The 24,292-nt window shown below is 49.7% G+C and overlaps 2 protein-coding genes across 3 annotated transcripts in view; both read left to right on the forward strand.

Annotated features, from left to right (window-relative positions):
• The first annotated feature begins 2,151 nt into the window (after nt 1–2,151).
• On the forward strand, nt 2,152–9,581 carry LOC111846120 (protein FAM107B-like). Its single transcript, XM_023816007.2, has 5 exons — nt 2,152–2,272; nt 7,013–7,184; nt 8,152–8,308; nt 8,389–8,526; nt 8,701–9,581. Exons 2-4 carry the CDS (start codon nt 7,057–7,059, stop codon nt 8,506–8,508), a joined length of 405 nt encoding a protein of 134 aa, XP_023671775.1. The 5' UTR covers nt 2,152–2,272; nt 7,013–7,056; the 3' UTR covers nt 8,509–8,526; nt 8,701–9,581.
• A 4,349-nt stretch (nt 9,582–13,930) lies between these two features.
• LOC111846135 (FERM domain-containing protein 4A-like) overlaps nt 13,931–24,292 on the forward strand; it is a 72,475-nt gene continuing 62,113 nt past the window's right edge. The window contains exon 1 of one of the 2 annotated variants that reach the window (XM_072709898.1): nt 13,931–14,083. In XM_072709898.1, coding sequence (XP_072565999.1) covers nt 14,039–14,083 — 45 coding nt within the window. In that variant the 5' untranslated portion in view covers nt 13,931–14,038. Of the gene's footprint in view, nt 14,084–23,558; nt 23,578–24,292 lie in introns of those variants that run through there. The other variant, XM_072709903.1, reaches the window with a different exon arrangement.

The following is a 24,292-nucleotide window of genomic DNA, read 5'->3' on the forward strand; positions in this document are numbered from 1 at the left end:
GTGCCGCACGGGGCTGGGGGATGAAGAGGAGCCGCCCTCAGGTACAGAACGCACCGTGTGATCTGATGGACACCCTGGGCACACTCAGTCAGCTGAGCCATGTGATAAATGTGTGAGGAAGCTGGAGACATCGTCCCTCAAATATAATAATGAAAACCTGTCATGCACATGCAGATGAACAATCCATGAATCCACAAAGAAAATACATATATTAAGGAGCAAAATGTAAGGAATTTGGTTGACTATTTGGTCAAACCAGTGAAATAAATTAAAAATTGCTCTGGACAGTTCAGAGCTCAGAGCTCACTGCTCCGTCTTTAATGTCACACATTAAGCATGAATCTTACAAAACCAACATAAAGGTGTCCAGTGGAGGGCGCTCTGGAACGCAGCGCTATGATGTGGGGTTCCCCTGGGTACCCCTCTGCTGTGTCCTACACTGCCTGGGACAGACAGCAACTCCCCCAGGACACAGTGTCTGGAAGATGGATGATCCTCAGACTTCGAGCAGCACTGAGTAGGTTTATCACAGCACTTAACGGCACCTTGGTAACGTTTATGTGGACAAGCACTGAGTTCACTGGTCTCCAATTTAATATTTTATTTATTTAGCAAATGATTTTATCCAACATGATGCACATTTCAGAAAGCAGGGTCAGACATTTCCTGGAACTGTATAAACAAATATACTTTTATTGTTAAGAATTTTCTTCTTTTGTAGTTTTTGCATCATCTGAATTTGTGAGTGAATTCTGCAGGCCCAGTGGCGCAGTGGTGCAGTGGTCAATACTGCTCTCTCACCATTAGAAGCAGCATTCACATCTCTGCCATGGCTCCATGTATATGGAGTTCTAATGATCATCTAATGATAATTAGATGAGTAGAAGAATAGGGTGAAGAGCATTGTGATGGGTTGGTCCCCTATCCTGGGTTGTTCCCTGCTTTGTGCCCGTGGCCACTGGCATAGGCTCCACACCCCCCGCAACCCTGAACAGGACAAGCGGTTATAGAAAATGGATGGAAGCATTTTCGATTCAGCCTAACATCCCTGGATCTGATGGTATGTGAAGTAAATCAGTCCCAACTACATAACAAATCCCAAATTAACCCCATCACCCGCTTCTGAGCCGTATTTGCTGTTAATTAAACTGAGTTATTCTTAACCAGAGTTTACTTCTGTGTTAGGCAGAATGCCGGCTTTCCCTCGCGTCATGAAAGCGAGACTGCAGGAGATATTCACGCTCCGGTCTGGATTAACTCTCTCTTACCGTTATCCAGTGAAGTCAGTCTTGGGTGCTGAAATGCTTTGGGGGGAAAATGACACTGATGGGGCGGCTGAATGGGTTGTTTCCCGTGAAAACAGCTCATCTGCTCTTCTGGATAGTGACCAGGCAATCTTGTTTACAAGCCATGACGCTTTGTGTAGTGTAAGTGAGTTCTCTGTAAATGTGGTTGGTTCGCGGTGCAGTTTGAGTCCTTTCTGGTACCTTTCACCCCCGGAATGTGATGTAACATAAACATTTCCTGTGCAGACCACGGAAAGCCAAGGCGCCATGATAACTCTTACTGTGGGGGTCATTGCATCACCTCTCTCACAGGATGGCTGACTTTAGGGAGAAAACAACACTAATTCAATCCTCCATCTGCATAGCAGAGCGAGCTGACTGAGGGCTTGATAATGAGATGAGTAGAATAAGATGATGGGAAGCGCTGCGGCCGGGGCTGGGGCCGACACACCCATGTGAGAGGCTTTGCTTCCAAGGGTCTCTGTGTGGTACAGTCCCTAGTGAGGGTATAACTTAACCCTAACCTAACCCTAACTCTAACCTAACCCTAACCCTAAACTTGTGCAGGGTCCATTCAGTGGCACAGTCCATAAAATGGGCATGGTGCACAATGTGAGGGTATTTTAGGGGTCAGTGAGGGGGCTGAGGGAGACACTGGGCATGGTGGCTGGGTATGCACGAAAACATAGAATGATGCAGGAAATTTAGAATTACAATCACGTATAATCACAATAATAATGAATAATCCCGTAATAATCCCGTAATCGCAGTAATACAGTGCACATGGTGTTTTGATGCTGCATCCTTATACACTATAATAATTTAGAATGACTCCCCGCGTACGTCCCTCCCCTCCGGGTGGCGCCCGGCCACCTAAGAGGCACCTTCCGCCTCTGCTGTCTGTCACTGTCGCCTGTGAGCGCGGAGCCGGCAGCGTGCTGACCTGGGGCCGCGGCCGCTTTGCGGGGACCGCCGGTGATGATCAGGTACGGCTTTGCCTTCACTCATACTCACTGCGGGCTTCATTTGACGCTGTTTAAATTTTATCATGTTTACTGTACTTTCCTTTTAAAAGCGCAGTTTTGTGTTGATAAGCGTGTAAGAGTAACTTAAACACCACACGTGTATTTGTCCTGAAACGGGAAGGGATTACACTAACAGCACATGGCTGAAAACGACTTTAATGTCAGTTTAGATCCGTCTTCTGCCGTTTTTATTGAATTAAATTAATTTTAATGGCATTTTAAAATCATCTTTTGTAATGTTTAGTAAAAATAAAGCGTTTGGGGGAGTTAATGCCGCGTTTGCCGTCTGATATTACTCATGTCAAACGGACTTTCCCCGAAAGTTCCGGCAACTCCGTGCGTTTCTGTATTCAGAAACATAAAGGTTTTCATTACTTAAAATTCAGTTTTAGTGTTTAATATTTGTACAACTCGATGATGTTTAACGAATACGAAGCCAGTGTCTAATTTGAAATCCAAACATATTCACACTAACTGACTAATATATTGAAGACCAGAGGTGGAAATTTCAGGTCCAGAAAGGAAAAAATCCAAACCAAGATTCTGTTTCATCCTACCAGCTGAATACTCTGTGACGGTGACTCGAGGACTGTGTACTTTGGATTTGGTTTGGATTTGAACCATTTGGACCTGAACTTTACACCCCTGTTAAAGACGCACAAAACTTATAATGTGCTTTAATTGTAATTAAAGAAAGATAGACGTTTAGTTAAGATCGCTTCCTGATGTTTGCGGTCCAGTGATGGTGGACTGGAATTGTATTTTAGGGCATGAAACTGTCACAGTGATGGGAAGGGTCCCCTGTCCTATCTGGGTGACATGCTTTCCTGGTGACTTGAGTCTGCGGTCATGTTTGAACCGATTGCCTGGTGGGTGGGGGGTGGTCGCGCACCATTACGACCTGTTTGCGGCCCTTTCAGCCTGGTCTGATGATTCTAACTGGGATACTGGGGAGGGGGGACAGTTCACTATAGCAGATGGTGTTTCTGAGGTGTGGTGGTGTACCTCAGGTGAGCCCCGAGTCTGTCTCAGTCTGTGTGTGTGTCTGTGTGTGTGTGTGTCTCCACAAAGACTCTGTCAATTGTGCGTGCCTCCCCAGGGACTATCTGACTGACTAATCGTGTTGTGCAAATTTTCCAAGATTTAGATTTAGTTTGCAAAATTCCCCTCAAATTCCAAAAAGGGGAATTTTAATGAGACATTTTCAGCGTGGATATACTATCCTGAATTTTCATGCTCCTGATATCATTGGGATGAATTTCCTAGCTTGATGTGTCTGTGTGTGTGTGTGTGTGTGTGTGTGTGTGTGTGTGTGGTGGGTGACATTAGCGGCAGTGACAGGAAAGCCAACTCTTGCTTAGTGTGAATAACTTTGTCTTCATGCCTGGATGATATATTCACAGTAATGAACACTTGAGGCACAGTGAGAGCTCGAGAACATGACAGGTACTGGGATACCTGAGGGAGCCGTTTGATAAGTGATGAGAACAATGGCTACATGTTCAATGCTCAGCGCCAGGCCGTACAGGATTTGTGAGCCTTTCTTCATGCATCAGGCCACGCTGGCTGTGGCACGAGCTAATGCTGACATGACCGTCCTCACATGCATGTTTGTCCCGGCCGCTACATGCATGTTCATCTCGCACGTTACCGCAGTCCGAAGGCCATGAGTGTGGAGCTCGGCCCCCACGCAGCGTGTAGGGAGAGTGGCCGGGGCGAGCCGCAACCCAGATGCAGCCAGCGGGCTCCAGTTAGACCGCAGGCGCCTTCACACCATGTTCTGAGCCCAGGCTCAGAGGGCAGGCGCCCTTCTTGCTTGCACTCCCCTCCCATCAACAAGCCTCCTTGAGCAGGAATTTTAACTCTGACTGGAAGTTTCGGGAGCTGAATGAGGTGCTGTCTTAATGGCTGGTTTGCAGAAACATTTGAGAAGCCGTGCTGCAACCTCACCGGGCTCCACATTTAGGTGATGCCCCTCTTTCTGTGGAGACCTTTCAGAGAGAAGTGCAGATATTCAAGAACCTTTACTTGCCTTTTGTACAACAGCACATGGGAATTCTTACGTTAAACTAGGAGCTGCAGAGATGCATGTTTATGGAATAAAAAAGTTGAAGAATTGGCTGAACAAATGGCTGCTGTGTGCAAACATCTTTTCTGCAGGGCGGGGGGGGGCAGAAAAGCCAAAAACTTTACTCAAGTAATAGTAGTGTTACTGTAAAAAAAAAAAAAACTCAAATACAAATAAAAGTATTCATCGAAATACTACCCGCACAAGAGTAATGAAGTTACTAGTTACATTGGTCAGACTGAAGTGTCCAAACTAGGGGCACTCCATTATTTTTACTCGAGGCCCAAATTTTATCGGCCATACAAAGCTAAGGTGCGGGGGGGGGGGGGGGGGGGGCGTCCCAAATGGGCGTTTGCCAAATGATCACACAATCCAGATCATATTCGGATGTAGTCTGGGATCTGCCGTTGCAGTACTCCTGGCCTACACTAACAACACTGACCCATCCCAGTGCTGGAAAAATAAAATAATAATAAAATAATATAGGAAACAATACCTAAAAATAGATTATGTAACAGAATACAAATAATAGAATATTTTTCTCCAAACTGAGGCAAACACGTTCCAAGCTGTCACCTATGTGTATGTGAAATTAACGGAAAAGATGGTGTTAAGTCAGATTGTGCTGGATACAAACGTGTACGCCTGTCCTTTGGTCTCTTGTCCCTCGTCCACACCACCTCATCTTCTGGAAGCAGCGGGGGCTGGTTCGTTTTGTCTGGGGCCCCATCAAAAAGTCGGAGTGCTCATCATTTTGGTGCGGAGTCCAGCCAGGTGTGGCTGATGCGTGCTGAAGGCCAGACGTGAAACGCGTTGGTGTCTTTGGGTATTTCCATGCAAAGTAGCCCTAGCGGTGATCCACAGAAGGGCCTTTCAGTGTGTTATGGCAGTAACCCTAACAGATCTCAGCGTGAGGGGCAAGCTGTGGCCCATGTTCACCGTAACGATTGGCCCGCTGCCGAGCAGGGTGGGTTCTGCTGACCTACAGGGCGGCTGATTGGACAGGAAGGCAGCTGCATGGTGCCAGTTAGTTTGCTTACTTCCTGGAGGCAAGCAGACAAAGCGGGACCCATCTGACAGCTACCCTGAGGCCCTGTGACCTGTGAGTGGCGTGTGCACTGTCTGAATTTTCCATTTCCTGTGTGGAACAGGACGTGACACTGACAGATGCTCCTGGGGGAGGGGGAGGGGGAGGGGGTGTGGTTCACATGCTGTGTCGCTGCCCGCCGAGACCTAAGCTGACAGCTCAGCCCTAACGTAGCTTCTAGAAGTTAAAAGGATTGTTTTCATTTTTTTATAATGACAGAATATTTATTAAGTTTATTTCCATGTGCTTTGGCACCATAAATAATGATTATACTGCAAATAATGCATTTTTTGTCACTCAAAGCGAATTTTATGCTGTTTGGCTGGTTTGCTGCGTGTCACTGTTTGTCTGGGGTAAAATGCTGTGTGACGACCTCTAGTGGAGACACAGAATCACTGCGTTGCTTCAGTATCATCATTCATACTTTAAAGTAACAGATTTGGGCATCAGTAATCTGGACCGGGATCTTCTAGCATCCCTTCAGTGTGTCAGTGAGGGTTTTTATTTACATGCGAGATTAACAGAAATGAAGGATAAGCACGCAGACAGGCGCAGTGAACACAGGGATTGTGTATGCAGGACAGGCAGGCTATGAGCGTCTGCGGTGAACACGCGGATTGTGTATGCAGGACACACGCCTCAGCTGCTCAATACTCAGGCAGGCTATGAGCGTCTGCGGTGAACAGGACAGAGCTGTCCCTGCACAGCGGTTAACCAAACATGTCATGGTGACCGTGCTCTTAATGACCACAAGCAGTGAGAGTGATACGATAACACACCTGCGGCCAAGTTATTTAGGGACCACGCAGGAAGGAGGCTGATTCAGCCTTAAAAACGCTTCTCGTTGGATCATATGACACACTGGCTGTGTTTGTTGTAATTGTTGTAATATGTCGTGCTTGGTGGGAAATGCGATTTTGAGCAGTTTCTAATCTTTGGTCATGTTCTGTTCTTTTTTTTTTATGGCAGAAGTTCAATTGGTGTGTGTGTGTGAGTGTGTGTGTGTGTGTGAGCGGGTTTACCTGTCCTTATGGGGACATAATGTCCCCATAACGTGATAAATATCCATTTTTTTTTCCCTTATGGGGACCAGTTTCCTGGTCCCCATAAGGGAAAACTCTATTTTATAAAAATCAGTGACTGCTATGCAAAAAATTAAAAATGCAAAAACTCTTGTATTTTGTTAGGTTACTTATGGTTATGCTTAGGGCAGGGTAGGGGTTAAGCTTGTCATAGTTAGCGTTAGCATTTTTTGCATTGAAATGAATGAGCGGTCCCCATAAGGATATGTTTACCCTACATGTGTGTGTGTGTGTGTGTGTGTGTGTGTGTGTGAGTGTGTGTGTGTCCCCAGCTGGAGACAGACTGGCATCTCGTACAGGGTGTCCCCCTGCCTCATGTACTGTGCTATCTGGGACAGACTCTGGGCTTCACCATGATCGTCTACGGGATACATGGGGTGTTTAGACACGTGACCCACAGCTGATTAGCTTCTCATTGGTAGTTGGGCCACCTCTGATATGGAGTGTTCCTGCTGTGTCCTCAGATCGGTGCCAGGAGCAGACCGCACTGCCTAGGGCACACAGCATTATGGCCGAGCCAGACTACATGGACGACGACTGTGACGACCTCATCAAGCCCAAGAAGCTGGTGAACCCGGTAAAGACCTCCCGGAACCATCAGGATGTCCACAGGGAGCTGCTGATGAACCAGAAGAGGTGCGGCCCCCGGCAGTTGGTCTGAGCTTCCTGCCTATGCTGTTAGCTCTCTCATGAACTTCAGCAAAGGTTCACACTTAAGCATGCTGATCTGTAAGCTGGAAACTGCCTCTCATCTCAGTACTTAGCATGGAATTCCCCGTTGTGTAATAAAGCAGCTGTGAGTCACTTTAGGTCGACGTGTCAAAATGCTAATCCAAGGTATATACATAGATGCTTTTTTAAGCTTCTTGTTTCTTGTTTAAAATGTCATAATGCCATAACCAATCAGAGCTTAGAGTTCAGTGGGCGAAATATCTTAACCAATCAGAGCTTAAAGCTCAGTGGGTGCAACACCATAACCAATAAAAGCTTAGAGTTCTGTGAGTGTTGAGCCCCTGTAATGTAAGGGATGAGGAATACAGCCAGCACCCTGTGTTAGCCCCCTCCCCCCAGGTGACACACGCAAAGCCTGTGACCATAGCGTCACATCAGAGACATGGGCAGCAGATGGTCTTTGTGTGACGCTGACACTCCAGCTGAACGGCACTCGAACTGTCGCAGGTTCGGAGGATGTCTTCCATCTTTCTCCGTGCCGCCCCTAGCCTTAGTCATGCGACCGAATAAATGGACCAGCCTGCTGGTCCCGCTCACGCCACCTCAGCGCTAGGGATACTGGTCCGATTCGTCGTGCCTGTCTGCAGAGATAAGAGCCTTCTCTGAAGGCTTTGGGCCATGTGGGCTGTGCTCCTGCCTGCAGGGGATTAGCAGGACTAGAGATGGGGGGCGGGGAGCAGATTTCACAGCTGTGTGGGGGCCACTCACGTCATGGCAGGTAACAGCATATAGAGAGAGAGGTGGGGGCCACCAGCTGAGGCCGTCGTGACTGTGGGGGGGCCACTCTCACACAGACTCCTCCAGTCGGTGCCAGTAAGTGACGCTTGCAGGATGCCCTGTATTACCCCCCCCCCCCCCCCCCCCCCAACAGGGGCCTGGCTCCTCAGGACAAGCCGGAGCTGCAGAAGGTTCTGGAAAAGAGGAAGCGCGACCAGGCTGTCAGGCAGCAAATGGAGGAGGAAGAGGCGCACAGGAAGCAGTCGGATCTGGAGGTGGAGCTGCAGAAGCGGCAGCAGAGGCTGGAACAGGTGTGGCTGATGGGGAGGGGGCATAGGTGGGGCAGGGGGCCGGGGGGGCACAGGGAAGTGACTGTATGTCTGACCTGCAGATGGAGCTGCAGCAGCAGAGAGATGAAGAGGAACAGGAAAACGCCCCTGAATTCATCAAGATGAAGGGCAACCTGAGGAGGACAAGACAGGAGGCGGGGCCTCAGGAGGCAGGGCCTTAGGAGGCGGGGCCTCAGGAGGCGGGGCCTCGGGGGTGGGGCCTCGGGGGTGGGGCCTTAGGAGGCGGGCTGCTAGGGGCCCTTGCTGCCATGGTGATGGGGAGGCAGTCTATCTGATGTGTGGAGCAGTGGACTTCATGTAAATGGGGGCCCGTCACATCAGTGTTCATATCCAAACCTCCCCCCCACCCCCAGAAGCTGACCTGCTGCTGTCACAGCGCCACCTGGAGGAGAGACGTGGTTGATGTAATGTGCGTGGGCAGGATCTCGGGCACTTGCTGGACGCCTTGGTGCCGCACAGACGTATGTGAAGCCAAAGCTGTGACGTGAGACTCCTGGTTGCTTTCCGAATACTCGATCCTCCCCAGCTACGCGTCATTCTGGGTCATTGCCGCTTTCATATAAACAAATGCGCATTTTAAATGTCCGGTAAGAGTAGGAATTTTTATGTGCTCGAACAGATGCTCTGAAACCTGATCACTGTAGCCTCCAGCTCCGTTTCTAACAGGAAACGCCAGTAAAGATCAGAACAGCCGTTTTCTTGTTGACCTTAGGGCTGTATGGGAGGGACATGGAGATGATATTTTGAGAAGGGTCTGCATCCCTGCCTTCATCTCACCCTGACTCTGCAACCTTTCCAGTCATCGCTGACCACAGTCTTATGCCTTTGCTTCTTTAAAATGCTTTTTTGCTTAGAATGCAGGGTAACGATGCATGTTGCGAGTACCAGCTAAACTAAGCTGAGCATCATGAATAAACGCATGCATTCGTCTGCTGTAACTGTATGAGGAATGAAATTACCTACAATTACCCCGCTCTGTTGTCTCTTGCAGCTGAATTCTTTACCCTTATCTTGATATAAATTCTGGTGTGATGCCTTAACACTGAAATGAAATGAAAAGACTCCAGGAAGTGCAGTATCATGTATGGCCAGTAGATGGAACCATATTACAAGTTACCTGTTAGGAAATTTCATAGCAAGCTGATATCAGCAGGATGTAAAGGTCTTGTTAAACATCCTGTAGCTTTGGTTTGTTTTCTTGATGGCTGAAAGAAATAAAGCCTGTTTTTGAAAATGTGTCACATGACTCATTTATGGAAATGGACCAATGCAGGGGGCAACATGTGGCTCAGTGGACTAAGCCTCTGCACCTGTGGTTGAGAGGTTGCCGGTCACGCCCAGCCCTGGCAGATCAGTCACATGTCCTGTGGGCCCGTAAGCAAGCCCTCATCCCCCCCTCACTGGGCAGCACCAGCTGGCTAACCCTTCTCTTTGACTCCAAGCTTGCTCTCACCTGTATGTGCGTCTCATGGGGAGACAGTTGGGGTAAAGACAATATATCCACAGGGATTAATAAAGTGTCTCTATTGTTTTCCATATGAAGAATGATCACCCTGTAGCTATATTTCGGCAGGCACAGGATCCACTATGATACTTTTATTGCACAACCAGATGCAATTTGGTAAAACCTGCAAGAGGAACCTGTGGTGATAAATGCATGTTTACATTTGCATGTGGGATGTCAGGCTGCTTCTTTCCGTCTCTATTGTAACGGGGTCGGTAATGGTGAAATGGGGCTCCCCTCACACAACATCCGCTTCCCAAAATCTTCAGTAATTATCTGCTTCCTAAGAAAAAAGAAAATAGGTCAGAACTCCTTTGCAAAGAAACAGACTGTCAGAGGTACTAGGTCTGTGTGCCCTTGCAGGCTGGATTAAGCACATACACACAGCAGTGATGCAGCAACTCATTGGATCAGTGAGGTGTGATGGTGCAGGGAGGAGTGGTTGTACAGTGAGGTGTGATGTGCAGGGAGGTGTGGTTGTACAATGAGATATGGTTGTACAGTGATGTGTGGTTGTACAGTGAGTTGTGGTTGTACAGTGAGGTGTGATGTGCAGGGAGGTGTGGTTGTACAATGAGATATGGTTGTACAGTGAGGTGTGGTTGTACAGTGAGATGTGGTTGTACAGTGAGTTGTGGTTGTACAGTGAGATGTGGTTGTACAGGGAGGTGTGGTTGTACAGTGAGATGTGGTTGTACAGTGAAGTGTGGTGGTACAGTGAAGTGTGGTGGTACAGGGAGGTGAGGTACAAAGTAGTTTGGTTGTACACAGTGGTGTTCAGAGCACCAAACACTGTTTGCATGTTACTACATTCATAGCAAACTGTGCCGCATCCTGTCAATTGCCTGCTGTAGCACCCCGTGCAGGCTCCACTGTACAGTTAGGTGAGAGAGATTGAGGTCAGTGTCTCAATGAGCTTTTCTGGAGCAGGAAATTAGATGGTGCCCCCCTCTCTGCCCCTTGCACACCCCCATATCCTCAGGCACATAGAGACACCCCATGATAACCTAATTATGTGGATGATCCTCTCCTCTGTCCCCCCTCAAATCCGCCACTGTCCCTGACAGGCCCCCGGCCGCTTTGCTGAATTACATCAATGCACCATTGTGCCCTTAGACACAATCCTTCCGATGGCCTCTGTGGTGCACTGAGATAGAGCTGGGTGGGGCAAGATAGATGGAATGGGGTAGAACTGGATGGAGTGGGATAAATTGAGTCGGGACAGAGCAGGATGGAACAGGGTGTAGCTGGATGGAGCAGGATGGAGCTGGATTATGGACAGTTTCCCAAAGACAGGTGTCCAGTGCCTCTCTGAGAGCAGTTCTCTCCTCTGACCAATCAGGCTATTATTAAATGAAGACCCTCCCCTCTGACCAATCAGATTATTATTAAATGAGCACCCTCCTCTCTGACCAATCAGATTATTGAATAAGCACCCTCCCACGTTGACCTATCGGATTATTAAATGAGCACCCTCCCCTCTGACCAATCAGATTATTGAATAAGCACCCTCCCACGTTGACCTATCGGATTATTAAATGAGCACCCTCCCCTCTGACCAATCAGATTATTAAATGAGCACCCTCCCCTCTGAACAATCAGATTATTATTAAATGAGCATCCTTCCCTCTGACCAATCAGATTATTATTGAATAAGCACCCTCCCACTTTGACCTATCGGATTATTAAATGAGCACCCTCCCCTCTGACCAATCAGATTATTGAATAAGCACCCTCCCACTTTGACCTATCGGATTATTAAATGAGCACCCTCCCCTCTGACCAATCAGATTATTGAATAAGCACCCTCCCACTTTGACCTATCGGATTATTAAATGAGCACCCTCCCCTCTGACCAATCAGATTATTGAATAAGCACCCTCCCACTTTGACCTATCGGATTATTAAATGAGCACTCTCCCACTTTGACCAATCGGATTATTAAATGAGCACCCTCCCCTCTGACCAATCAGATTATTATTAAATGAGCATCCTTCCCTCTGACCAATCAGATTATTATTGAATAAGCACCCTCCCTCTTTGACCAATCGGATTATTAAATGAGCAGCGTCCCACTCTGACCAATCAGATGATTAAATGAGCACCCTCCCACTTTGACCAATCGGATTATTTAATGAGAATCCTCCCCTGTGACCAATTGGATTATTAAATGAGTGCTCTCCCCTCTGACCAGTCAGATTATTCCATTCTCAACATGATTGATGAAAGAGCTCTGGGTATAAATGAATCAAACCGGGAGCTCTTCCCCCCCCCACCCAGTCTCAACCCCATGGGCAGGAACCTGTTCATTTCCGAAGATTTAAATGGGATGATTAAAATTAACTTGCGCTTGTGGGTGTGATAACAGCCCATATTTCAGGTCCACTCAGACTCTCCCAGTCACAGAATCGCTTGCTGAGCTCTGTGAGGTACCTGTGTGTTGCCAGCTCCTTCCCAGAGCATTGTGGGACAGAGGTGGAAACTTCTCCCCAGCAGACGCGTAATGCCTCAGAGAGGGAGGGGTGCTCTGGGGACCAGTGACGGAATTCGGGGCAGATTATTCTGCTTTCCCAGAACCACCAAATTCCTCATATTTAATTTACAATTATTTAGTATATTTATACTTCATATGTATCTACATCTCCTGTTCCAGCAATTTCTTTTATTTAATACTCATTTTATCATATTTAGCCACATCTCCTCTTCCAGCCATTTCTTTTATCTATTTCACATCCCCCCATACATTCGTCCCTCTGCGGCTCATAGTCATATATCTGCTTTGATGTTTTGCTGACGCCTTTGTCTTGTTTCCTGCTGTCTGGTCCTGTTACATGTTACATGTTCCTGACCGGATGGCCAGTTAGAATTCCTGTGTATTGATGCTGAAAAGGCACATAAAGCTTCTTGAGTCTCTAACCGTCTGACCGTTCTGAGAGACAAACACAAGGAGCGCGTTGTTTTAATGTCATCAGATACGGCAGAGCTGACAACGTACCTTTGAGAGGCAGACGCCTTTATTTCCGCCTGTCTGACGTCTCGCTGTATTTCAGCTTGCTCCCCCCCCCCCCCAACACATCCCGTGCTGCCAGTCGCCACAACGTCAGGTGGGGAAGGCAACCTCCCCCCCCCCCCCCCCCCAAAATCTGGGCAGCTAATTTGTCTTTGTGTCCGAGAGTCCCCATGTGGCCACATTTAGTCCTGCAAGCATGTTGTGGGATGGTGGGGGTAGGCGGGGCCAGACTGGCAGGTGCAGCTGCTCCATGCTGCAGCCTGGGGAGTGCGGATAGCCCCCCAGTCATGTAAGTGTGGGTTTTCGGGTGGCAATGGATCCACCCCCTCCCCTCCCCTCCCCCATGTGAAGAGCTTGTTTTGGCATGATGGATGGCGGGTCGGTTCCAAAGCCGATTTCTGTGCACATATTGCAAGCTGTTGCACACAACCCTGTTTAATGCTGTGCATGTGTGCTGTTTCTGCTGGTTTCCCCTCTCTTTTTGTATTTACCCTCCCCTTTCCCATGAGTATCCATCCTTCCTCTTTCTTTGAGTATTTATCCCCAGCTTTCTTTGAGTATCCACCTCCTGTCTTTCTGAGAGTGTCCATCCCCGATACTTTTGTGAGTACCCATCCCCCATCCTTCTGTGAGTACCCATCCCCCATCCTTCTGTGAGTACCCATCCACTATAATTCTGTGAGTATCCATCCCCCCTTTCTTTGAGTATCCACCTCCTGTCTTTCTGAGAGTGTCCACCCCCCATCTTTCTGTGAGTACCCATCCCCGATATTTCTGTGAGTACCAATTCCCCATCCTTCTGTGAGTGCTTATCCCCTGTAATTCTGTGAGTACACATCCCCCTTACAGACCTCTCCTTGTGCACCTTTGGAGATGCAGTGCAGACTTCACATAGGGTTAAAATGCCAGTAAGCGTGTGCAGAACTGTGTTTGCTGACATGCTGGTGTGTGGATGCATTTTCAGCCCGCCTCCTTCACGCTCTCCCTCTCTGCCTCTCTCTCTCTCCCGTGCTCCCTCCCTCCCTCCTTTGCTCTCCTCACCACATCCCTCACACTCTTCCCTGTTCCTCGTGTCATGTGGATTCCTGCGAGCTCGTCTCCACAGCCCGTGCTCACTTCATTCCATTAGAGCCTCCGTCTGCAGAGCCGGCTGACGCTTGCAGAAGACGGGGACGCCATGGCCGTGCAGCTGGTTCCAGACTCGGCTGTCTGTCTCCTCATGGTGAGTACCTCCCCTCACCCCCCCCCCCCCTTTCCCCCCCCGGAAGGTGCTAGTCCGTCTGGATGCTGATCGATCGATTTGCTCGGCTGGGAGCCGGGATTAATCTATGTCTCAGAGCTCCCAATGTGTCTCAGAGCTGCCGATTCCTCCTGGTCCGTCAAGGAGCCACGCATGACCCGAGGCACCTAAGATTAAAGAGACAGTCGCTATCTTTGTCTTTTCCTGCATCTGGGCCATGCATGCTGAGTGTGCCGGTATCGCCCGGGGGAGGTGCATATGGTCTTTCAGGTTTGTATTGTCTTAGTTGAGGTGTGTCATAGCTGAGGCATGCACTATGGCACATTTCTAATGAGCTGTGAGGTACACAATTCCCTGGTGCAGTCACTCAGGTGTGGGCATAGTGCTCCATGGTGCTTCACCCTGGGAGCTGGGTTTGGTTGGGGGGGGGGATCACGGGCATGTGTCACCATGACAATGGGAAGTGCCACGACCAGCCCTGTATCTGGGACTGACGGAGGCCAGAGCAGCTAACATCCTCCACCTCCTGCAGCACCTCCTCTTCCTCCACCACCTCCCATGTGCCTCCAAGCTACTGAAAAATGAATAACACGAAGCTCGGTCTTCTCATTGGCTGGCTGGGGTTGGGCGGGACCCCAAATAGTTCACCTGGCAACAGAATCAGCATACACAGGATGAGAGGCAGAGGCAGGAGATGAGGCAAGGTCCCTCAGGGACAGCTGGGTGGGAGGCCCACCCCCCGCGGGGTGACGGGAAGCTCCCCATCTTCTCTTTCTGCAAGCCTTCCTTTCTTTTATGTTTTCTTTCTGATGTTTTCTACAAGGTGTTCACACGGCACCTGATAACAGATAGACAGACGTCTTTGTTAGCTACGCACACACAGCAGATTTGAAATATTTCACTGAGCTGAACTGTTCTTAAAAGGTAACTCCTCGCATACATAGAAACATAAATTGTAGGATTGACAATTTAAGGAATAAATATTGCTAAAGGCATCAGTGCCTGCTAATTATTACCATCTAAGTTAAAGCCTTCATCACAGCATTGCAAACAGCATATGGAGTAGGTGGCGTGACGGTCACTGTCAAAGCACTGATCGGTTGGTGGCTGATCCGTTGGTGGCTGATCGGCTGGTGGCTGATTGGTTGGTGGCTGATCGGCTGGTGGTTGATCGGTTGGTGGCTGATCGGCTGGTGGCTGATCGGTTGGTGGCTGATGGGCTGGTGGCTGATTGGTTGGTGGCTGATGGGCTGGTGGCTGATCGGTTGGTGGCTGATCGGCTGGGCCATTTCTCTGGGGTTTGTGTGCATCAGTGATTTCATTGAGAATGAGCTTTGTGGGTTACTCTGTTGCCAGTGTGGAATGTGTGATCCTGCATTGCTCTGAGCTCCTGGAGGAGTTAGTACCTCCACCATTTCAGCCATGAATGTCTGCTGCTCATATCTGCAGTTCTATGCTGACCTTTCCCTGGAGAAGCTCTTTTGTTTATGGTCCATAGATGGTCCATTTCTGGTCCAAATAGTGTTTTTTGGGAGGTAAGGAGCCTGTGTTTCTGCATGTACTGGGATGCTATTACTGATGGGAGATAGGGACACTGTAGAAAAGCTCATGTCGGTCACTCAAGCGATGTTAGTAGACCCTTTTAACGTGTGTCCATCTGTCATCACTGGAGTGGTCACTGTGTACATAGAAGGCCTTCAGTAAACATCTCGAGTCTGTGACCAGCCACCCGACAATGGGAGACTCTACAAGATCCGCCCCAGGCGGCATGCTGTTACCAGGATGGCTTAATCGCCATGGTTACCGCATCACCTCACCCCACCTGCTCGGGCCGCCGGCACCTGCTCCGACTGACACGCGCGGCGAATCCTGTCATGTCTTCAGCGTCTTTCAAGGATCCAGTCAAATTAATTTCCTGTCCCTCAGGGATGCAGTCAGATTAATTTATTGTCTTTACGTTAAGCTGTCAAACATTGGGAGAGGGAGGCTGGCCGAAAGTGCATCAGGATAAAATGCATGTGAGGAATCAGAGAACCCAGCAGTTAATCTCTGGGTGATAAATGAGGGCGAAAACATGAATGGGAGAGCGAGAGAGAGAGCGAGAGAGAGAGAGAGAGAGAGAGAGAGAGAGCACTCCCCACCACCCCCCCAGGCCAGGATAGTAATTCATTCTCCAGGGGAGGTTATGGTGACATCATGGCTGGTGTGTTCAGAGGTGACCTCTAAGCAGACCTAATGCCAGCCTGCCAGGGCACAGCTCTGCCCGCTTATCAGGGATTACCGAAGGGCTCTCGGGAACCAAGGGCACAGGGGTCGAATCCCCAACAACCCCAGCACAAAGCAAGAGCTTCAGGTCTGTAACTCTGCGTGGCTTCTGTAAAGAATGTTCCAGTTTTCCCTGCATTGACACCACGAGAGTGTTTTTGTGCCGCTGGCGTTTGCTGGCAAGGTGCTGGTGACGGCACTTCTCCTTGTAGATCCAAGCGGCTCCTGCAATCTTCGCGATACACTCCATTCAGGAGATCCTGCTCGGCCCGGCGGCCTGGCGGCCCGGACCTCCGCTCCACTATGGTCAGAGGCTGCTGGGGTGACAGGGAGCAGGTGGCCAGTGGCTCACAGCCCATGTTCATCCGTATGCCTCAGCACTTTCTACAGTGCCACTATTGCCTCTACTTTGTTTTATCCTCCTCACATCATTTATGATCTCATTGACGGGCGTGATTCTGTTGGTTACGAGTCTCATCCAGCCCATGTCTGTGAGGATGTTTTATCACTAAATTAGCCTGGGGGGGGGCCTGTCTGGTTGGAGGCGGGTAGCTGGCCTCTCACGGGGGTGAGGGTGGGGGGGCTGTCCAGTTCGAGGCAGGTAGTTGGGCTCTGTGTGTGGGGGGGTGGGAGGTGAACACTGCATGATGTCATGGTTACACCTCTGACCCTGACAGGGAAGCTGCTTCTCGAATTTCCCACAGACAGATAAGGAGGAGAATCATGTCAACCAGATCTGTGACTCTGTGGCCCTGATGTCCTGTTACCTGATCTTCTGTCACTTTGGGATGTCACACGAGGTCCTGTTACCTGGGCTTGTCACACGAGGCCCTGTCACCTGGAGGTCTGTCACCCGAGGCCCTGTCACCTGGAGGTCTGTCACCCGAGGCCCTGTCACCTGGGCTTGTCACCCGAGGCCCTGTCACCTGGAGGTCTGTCACCCGAGGCCCTGTCACCTGGAGGTCTGTCACCCGAGGCCCTGTCACCTGGAGGTCTGTCACCCGAGGTTCTGTCACCTGGAGGTCTGTCACCCGAGGTCCTGTCACCTGGAGGTCTGTCACCCGAGGTTCTGTCACCTGGAGGTCTGTCACCCGAGGTCCTGTCACCTGGAGGTCTGTCACCCGAGGCCCTGTCACCTGGAGGTCTGTCACCCGAGGTTCTGTCACCTCTATAACACAGCACACTCTCTGGCGCCACCAGCAGTTCCCTCTCCTCCTGCTTCCTGTTCAAAACCGCTCGCAGTTCCTGAAATCAGGCCTGTTCCTCCTGTGGCTGGGGCTTCTAGGGTCACCCCGGATGGCAGAGAGAACTGCCTCAGCCTGCATTAGAACAGCCCCCCCCCCCATCTGTCTCGTGCCCTAGTCAGCCCGTCCGCCTGTGCATGCCCAGTGGGACAGTCGGGATGTAATCTGAGGTGATACTAAGCAGACCCCGGAATGAGCTTGGTTTGTGAGGTCGCCCTGAAACATCAGATCACCAAGTACCTGCCTTGTCGTGGATGTTTAAGTTTCATGAGTCTCATTACTAAACCAAAAACAGTTTGGCTAATGCCTAGGCAAGCTTTTAATCTCTTTCAAAACCCTTTTCCAGTAAGATCTAGGGCATGATTGATTTTTCTTGATATTTCCTGAGCTCAGTCAGCATCATTCAGAGGAACATTCCTCCCCAGCTGATCGTATCTGACTGGTGTCTCAGCCATCAGCCAGGCCGGAGCGGAGAAGAAACACAGCGCAAGCTAATGAGGCTGCCTTAGTGAGGCTGCCTTAGTGAGGCTGCCTTAGTGAGGCTGATCTGAGCTCGTAGCGTCGACTGTCAGGGCCCCTGCTGCTCCTGCTCTCTGCTGTTTGTTAAAGGAGCCTGCTGACGGCTCCATGTGGAAGTGATGTTTTAGCAGCGCCCCCTCCTTCCTGAAACACTGCCAGGCCGGGGTGGTAATTCACTCTCCAGGGAGGTTACAATGACATCATGGCCACTGGTGGCTGCTGTGTTCGGAGGTGACCTCTAAATGCAGACCTCCAAACGCAGACCTGAACGGGGGAGTTCTTGCCGCTAAAGCCGAATGGCCTTTGTGAAGTGGCTGCCTCGTCTACCAGACCCGGAACCTTCTCTGCTTTGTATGTGGCAGGATTGTAATCATAAACCCCTGAAGGGAATAGAAACAGTGCCCTCCGCATGTCGGACTCCCGCCATCGCTGTGTCGGCCGCTCTCATTGGCCAGCCGCCTGGCAGTGGTGTCGTGGCCGCTCGCGGCGTGCCTGGGATCGGGTTTCCCGGTAATCTAACTCCCTCGTTGTCCTGGAGATGGTGAGGGGGTAGGCTCTGGGGGGAGGGAAGGCAGTGCACCTGTGCAGGGGCCATCTGCTTCGGGGATGGAGCAGGTGTGCAGAGCGGGGGCCCACAATGTAGGCGGGGGGGCCTGGGGACCCGGAGGGCCCCACCCCCCCACGTCCCATATGGCAGCGATGGGCAGAAACTCTCTCTTTTCTCACTGTGTTAGAATCCTTCTAGTAACAAAGGATGGCTCAAACCAGAACAAACATCTAACCTTTTCTCAAAAAAAATATGCCTGTTTAGGACTGGCAGAGTGATGTCACCATCAGGCCCCTGGGCATCGGGCCCCTGCACAAGGTCCCTAACCACCAGTATACCCCCAATATAAACTTAAACTGTAGGGGGGGGTTACATTTTATTGGCATTGAAAGTGCTGCTGCTGTCACTGTCCGTGTTGTTTCTTGCTTTAACTCCCCGCATCCGGGACACTTCGGACCTGTGGGGTTCTTTCTTTCTTTCCATGTTTTTCAGCGAGACCTTGGGTCTCATGTCACTTGAGATGTCTCCTGGGACACGCGGTTCACATGCCTCCCCTATAATGCAGGATTATCTGTGTTTATTTCTGGAATGAATATTCCAGTCATTAAAATGATCCCTGCAAAGACACGCTCCAGGCTCCAGAGCTGACTGGCGAGGCCTCGTTCAGGAAAGGACTCACGTAACGAGAAGCGTCATGGCCATGGTCACCATGGCAACCGTAGCAAACCCCCCCCCCCCCCCACTCACGTTCCAGACAACACCGGTTACTCGAGCCAGATCCACACAATAAAGCACTAATTATGACGAGCCAGCAGAATGGGGCTGTTTCGGAGTGAGGGGACAGCATGGACGGAGTAATCCGGAAAAGCTTGGATCCAGGCTGAAAATGCCAGGCTGGAGTGCCAGAGATGCGGTCTCCATAGTAACGTTCACACTGCACACTGGTGGGAGTTTGCTGGAGTGAAATGGTGAGGATAATGAGGCCGCTGTTTCTGCAGGAATTCACTCCTGTTTGCTCACAGTATTAGAAAGGGGAGCATGGATGCCATGTTTTGTCGGAAGAGATGAACGGCAGCAGGGTTTTTTTTAAAGTTCCTGCGGGTGGCCAGTGTGTTCTGATGTCATACTGTAACCGCTGTCACTGTGCCTCACTGTAACCACTGTCACTGTGCCTCACTGTAAACACTGTCACTGTGCCTCACTCTAACCGCTGTCACTGTGCCTCACTGTAACCGCTGTAACTGTGCCTCACTGTAAACACTGTCACTGTGCCTCACTGTAACCGCTGTCACTCTGCCCGGGATCCCCCAGTTGGCACAGCCTCATCTCGGATGATGATATTGGGCTGATATCCCAGCAACATCCTGTGTGTCATGTGACACTGCTCCTCTGTGGGTAACCCTGAATGATGTTAAATGATGGTGTGACCAAATGCATAGACATTCCTCAGCTAATGACATTACGGCTCTAACATTTCCCCTTTCCATCCTCCACCCTCGGGATTTCTAATGTCTTTTGAGCCCCCTGAGGTGGAGGAGTGATGCAGATGGGGGTTCACATGCCGGATCTACAGGGTCGTCTTTCTGGAATGTTCCCCTCCTGAACAGCTGGTCCTTCTGACCCAGACTGTATCCACAGAGCCAGAAGAAGAATGTGTCAGGGAGGATAGGGGACAGCTTGGCCATTCAGCACCATCCCGGGGGCCACCGTTGTCTTAGGGGCGAGGTCCTGGAGCAGCGAGCCCCTCCTCACCTCCCGGACCCTTGCAGAGGAGCATACAGGGTTTGCATGAGCAGCTATGTACCTCTACATCAGACGGGCTGTCTGCTCTGCACACATGCTGGGAGGAGCGTCATACTGTCAGAGCCAAAGACACCACAGTGGGGACAGAACCTGTGTGTTCCAGTGTGTGTGTGTGTGTGTCTGTGTGTGTGTGTGTGTGTGTCTGTGTCTGTGTGTCAGTGTGTGTCTGTGTGTCTATGTGTCAGTGTCTCTGTCTGTATGTGTGTGCGTGTGTGATCGTGTGTCTATGTGACAATCCCGCGCAGCGTGGGGGGACGTGGTAGTGCCTCACGCCTTATCAGCAGGTACTGGCTGGGATGAGCTTCAGGCAGAAGACACAAATGCCTTGCGGCATGTTGTCGGGAGAGTTCAGGGGGTGGTTGCTCCTGACAACGGTTGCTAGGAGACCCCATTCTCAGTGCATCTGGAGTGATTTCATTCAGTAATGGATTAGGACGTTGTGGATGGTGAGGTGTGCCGGGTACCATAAGCTTAACAAAGCAAAGGAGTGACATTACAGCTTCCTCGTGTGAGCAGAGTACGAGAGGGACGCAAGTGTGAACTGCCACTATGTATTTAAATAAGCGTGGCGTGAGGGAGAAGCCAGAAGCTGTTAAAGGCGTGTAGATTCTGCACGAGGGGAGGTGTCCATTAGCCTGACTGTACTCAACCCAGTCGGAACACAGCGCCACCTGGCAATGTTTATTAATGCGTGATTCAACCCTAGGGGCATGTATGAATTTGATTTAACATAACATAAATGTGTAGTTTAATCCTGCCACCTACATAAGTGTGTGATTTAAGCCTACCAGCTTTATAAATGTGTAGTTTGCTGTAACCCCACAGCCTATGTGAAGGTGGGCTTTAGCCCCACAGCCTATGTGAAGGTGGGCTTTAACCCCACAACCTATGTGAAGGTGGGCTTTAACCCCACAGCCTATGTAAAGGTGTGCTGTAACCACACAGACTATGTAAAGGTGGGCTTTAACCCCACAGCCTATGAAAAGGTGGGCTTTAACCCCACAGCCTATGTAAAGGTGGGCTTTAACCCACAGCCTATGTGAAGGTGGGCTTTTTGTAAATTCCTCCCTTACATGAAAAACCTTAGGATGGATGATGGGTGTCACAGAGAGGCACATAAAAACCCTTTTTTGTCCCTAAAATGTCCTACTAGCATCCAGATTTCATCCTGTGAGAATGTGAGGAGCTGCTGCTTGAGAATGCAGTGAATCCACTGGTGCTCAGCTGTTGTTCAGGTGATGCTCAGCTGGGGTTCAGGTGATCTTCGGCTGATACTAAGGTCTCCAAATTTGAGGCAAATCCAAGCAAAGGCTGCCTCACTCTGTCTTTCTCTTTCTCTCTCTCTCTCTCTTAATGAGTGCTCTTCCTGATTCTCTTTCCTGATCCATTTCCTGAACTTCAACCATCATCATGTAGAATCTGGGACTTTACCATATTTCGTAGATGGGTGTATTTTTGGCTCTCTGACAGTATTGCCCCCTCCTGTGAAGGCATCGGCCCCTGCCTTTGGGGAATCCCGGCTTACTATGGACCCCAATCCACATGGACACACTCGTGCTATTTGAGTTATTCACCCGATTCCGATCTTTCCTGAGCGCCCACACTCACGCATTCCGTGTGGGAGGGTTAGGCTTGGGGGGCACTAGGCAGGTAACCCTAATTCCAGTCTTTCCCAAGACTTCACATAAACACGTTCTGTGTGGGAGGCCCATGATTCATCCACTTCCAATTGGAACCATTTTTGTTTCATGATGGAATATATAATGGAAAAAGTACCGTGATTTGAGGGGGATGGATTATAAATGTTATGCTAATGCAGTCCTAAAATAGCACATTTCCCAGTGTTGCTCCAGGCTACTTAAGAGAGCTCAGAGATTCCGCCTCTTCAGCAGTATGCACAGACAGGTTTGTTATTTCTGAGACCCCGTACTCAATGTTTCAAAAGCTGAATAAATATCTATCAGAACACCATAGTTAGCTAACTGGTTAGCAGAACATGCTGTTTCAGCATCTCCTAAATAAGGAATGTGTATTTAATATGTAGTGTAGTGACTACAAGTAGCCAACAGGGGGCCCCCAAACCTCAGTTTGAGTGAACAGCCTCGTTGGATACACCGTGTGTTGACGCCACCAGCCTCTGTGTGGTCCATGAGCACTGAATGAGGGGTGGGGGAGGTACAATAGATGGACTGACCACCCTCAGCGAGCCACCAGCTTGCAGGCTTCCGATTGGTTTAATCTCGTTTGAGTGGTGCCGGTCAGGGCAGGAAATTGCGCAATTATCTGGTGTCACATGACCAGCGAGGTAGTGAGCATGCGCCCTGCGGAAGGAGATCTTTTACTTCGCGTTTGAGTGCAAAAATGACAGCTGCCTTTTCCTGGTATGGGGAGAAAGAGGCCTCCACATTTGAGACTGTGGCTCTGTATGCCCCCCCCCCCTAGGGTCATCGTCATGGTGACCCGCAGGGGAAATTCACAACGTACCTACCGTCACGGAGACTGATTTGCTCTCCTTGGGCACCGAAAGACAGGGAAGGGCAGCATGGTGAAGACGTTTCATATCACGAGTTGTCATAGTAAAATTAAAGTGACAGGACCACCCCCACGGTATGTGTGACAGATAGACAGGCAGATAGATAGATAACTAAGTACTGCACGGAATTCCTTAGCGACGACTCAGGGGCTGGGGGGAGCGGGTCCCCGTGGACTGTTCTCGCATCTTCTTTTGTCCTTCGTTAGTTTTAGGATCGCTCACGCAGAGACCGCCGCGCGCCGCGGTCCGGCTGCTCGTGCCGGGCGTCCGGCGAGATGCTTCTGCCGTGGGCGCGAGCCGCTGCCTGCCCCGAACACGGCGCCTCCGTCCGGCCGCCGCTCCCTCTGAGCGCCAGTAGGTGGCTCGGTCTTCATCCTCCTATCAGCTCCCCCTTCCCAGTAATTAATCAGGCTTACGGGGCGAGTCCATAACGGGACGTGTCTATGAGGCGACTCCGGTGCATAACACCGGGAAAACGGTAAGCGACATCACAGCTGCGGAAAATCGGGAGTTCTCGCTACTCCTCTGTGAAGTTCGGTTCTTCAGGCTACCTGCAGATACACGGGTCAGTAACATAATTAACAGATATAGCAACAAATAGTACCGGTATTTGCTTGAGATAAAAGATGTGTGACAATTCATTAATGGTGAACAAACATGACATCAGTTTGTAACTAACACTTAATTTGTGGTTAATACATAAGTAATAGCATAATACTACATTATTTGTGTCCCCTGTCACCGTTTGTGTACAGGTGGGAGGCTTCATGTCCCTGCGGGCTGTCTCAAGCTGGAACTCCTGTAGCTACTGGCCACGTCCGCGTGTCCTTTTCCCACCACACAACAGGAACTATGATGGTTTTGCTGAATAAGCATGGAAGACACAAAAATTAATAGGTTAAACTTAACACGTAATTTCATAGGAAACTTCACCGCCACGCCAAAACAATGGAGGATAAATAAGCCGTTTTGTTAGTAATGTTTTAGTTATTGCACCGGCGCATGCACCGGCGATATTAGACAAAAGTACAGTGGTACCTTGGAACACGAATTAAATTCATTCCAGAAGGCTGGTCCAAGTCGAATTTCCCTGTAAGAAATAATGTAAATTCATTAATCCATTCCCAAACAATTGCCAATTTAAACCCATCTACCTACCTAATGATAAAAACTTTTAACAATCAATATAAAACTAATGCACACATACAAAAGCAATAAGCATGAAATAAATTACCATTTATAATCACTTTACATGTATTGAGGTGAACTGATGGCATACT

Source organism: Paramormyrops kingsleyae, chromosome 3 (assembly GCF_048594095.1).
Source record: "Paramormyrops kingsleyae isolate MSU_618 chromosome 3, PKINGS_0.4, whole genome shotgun sequence".
Classification (NCBI taxonomy): domain Eukaryota; kingdom Metazoa; phylum Chordata; class Actinopteri; order Osteoglossiformes; family Mormyridae; genus Paramormyrops; species Paramormyrops kingsleyae.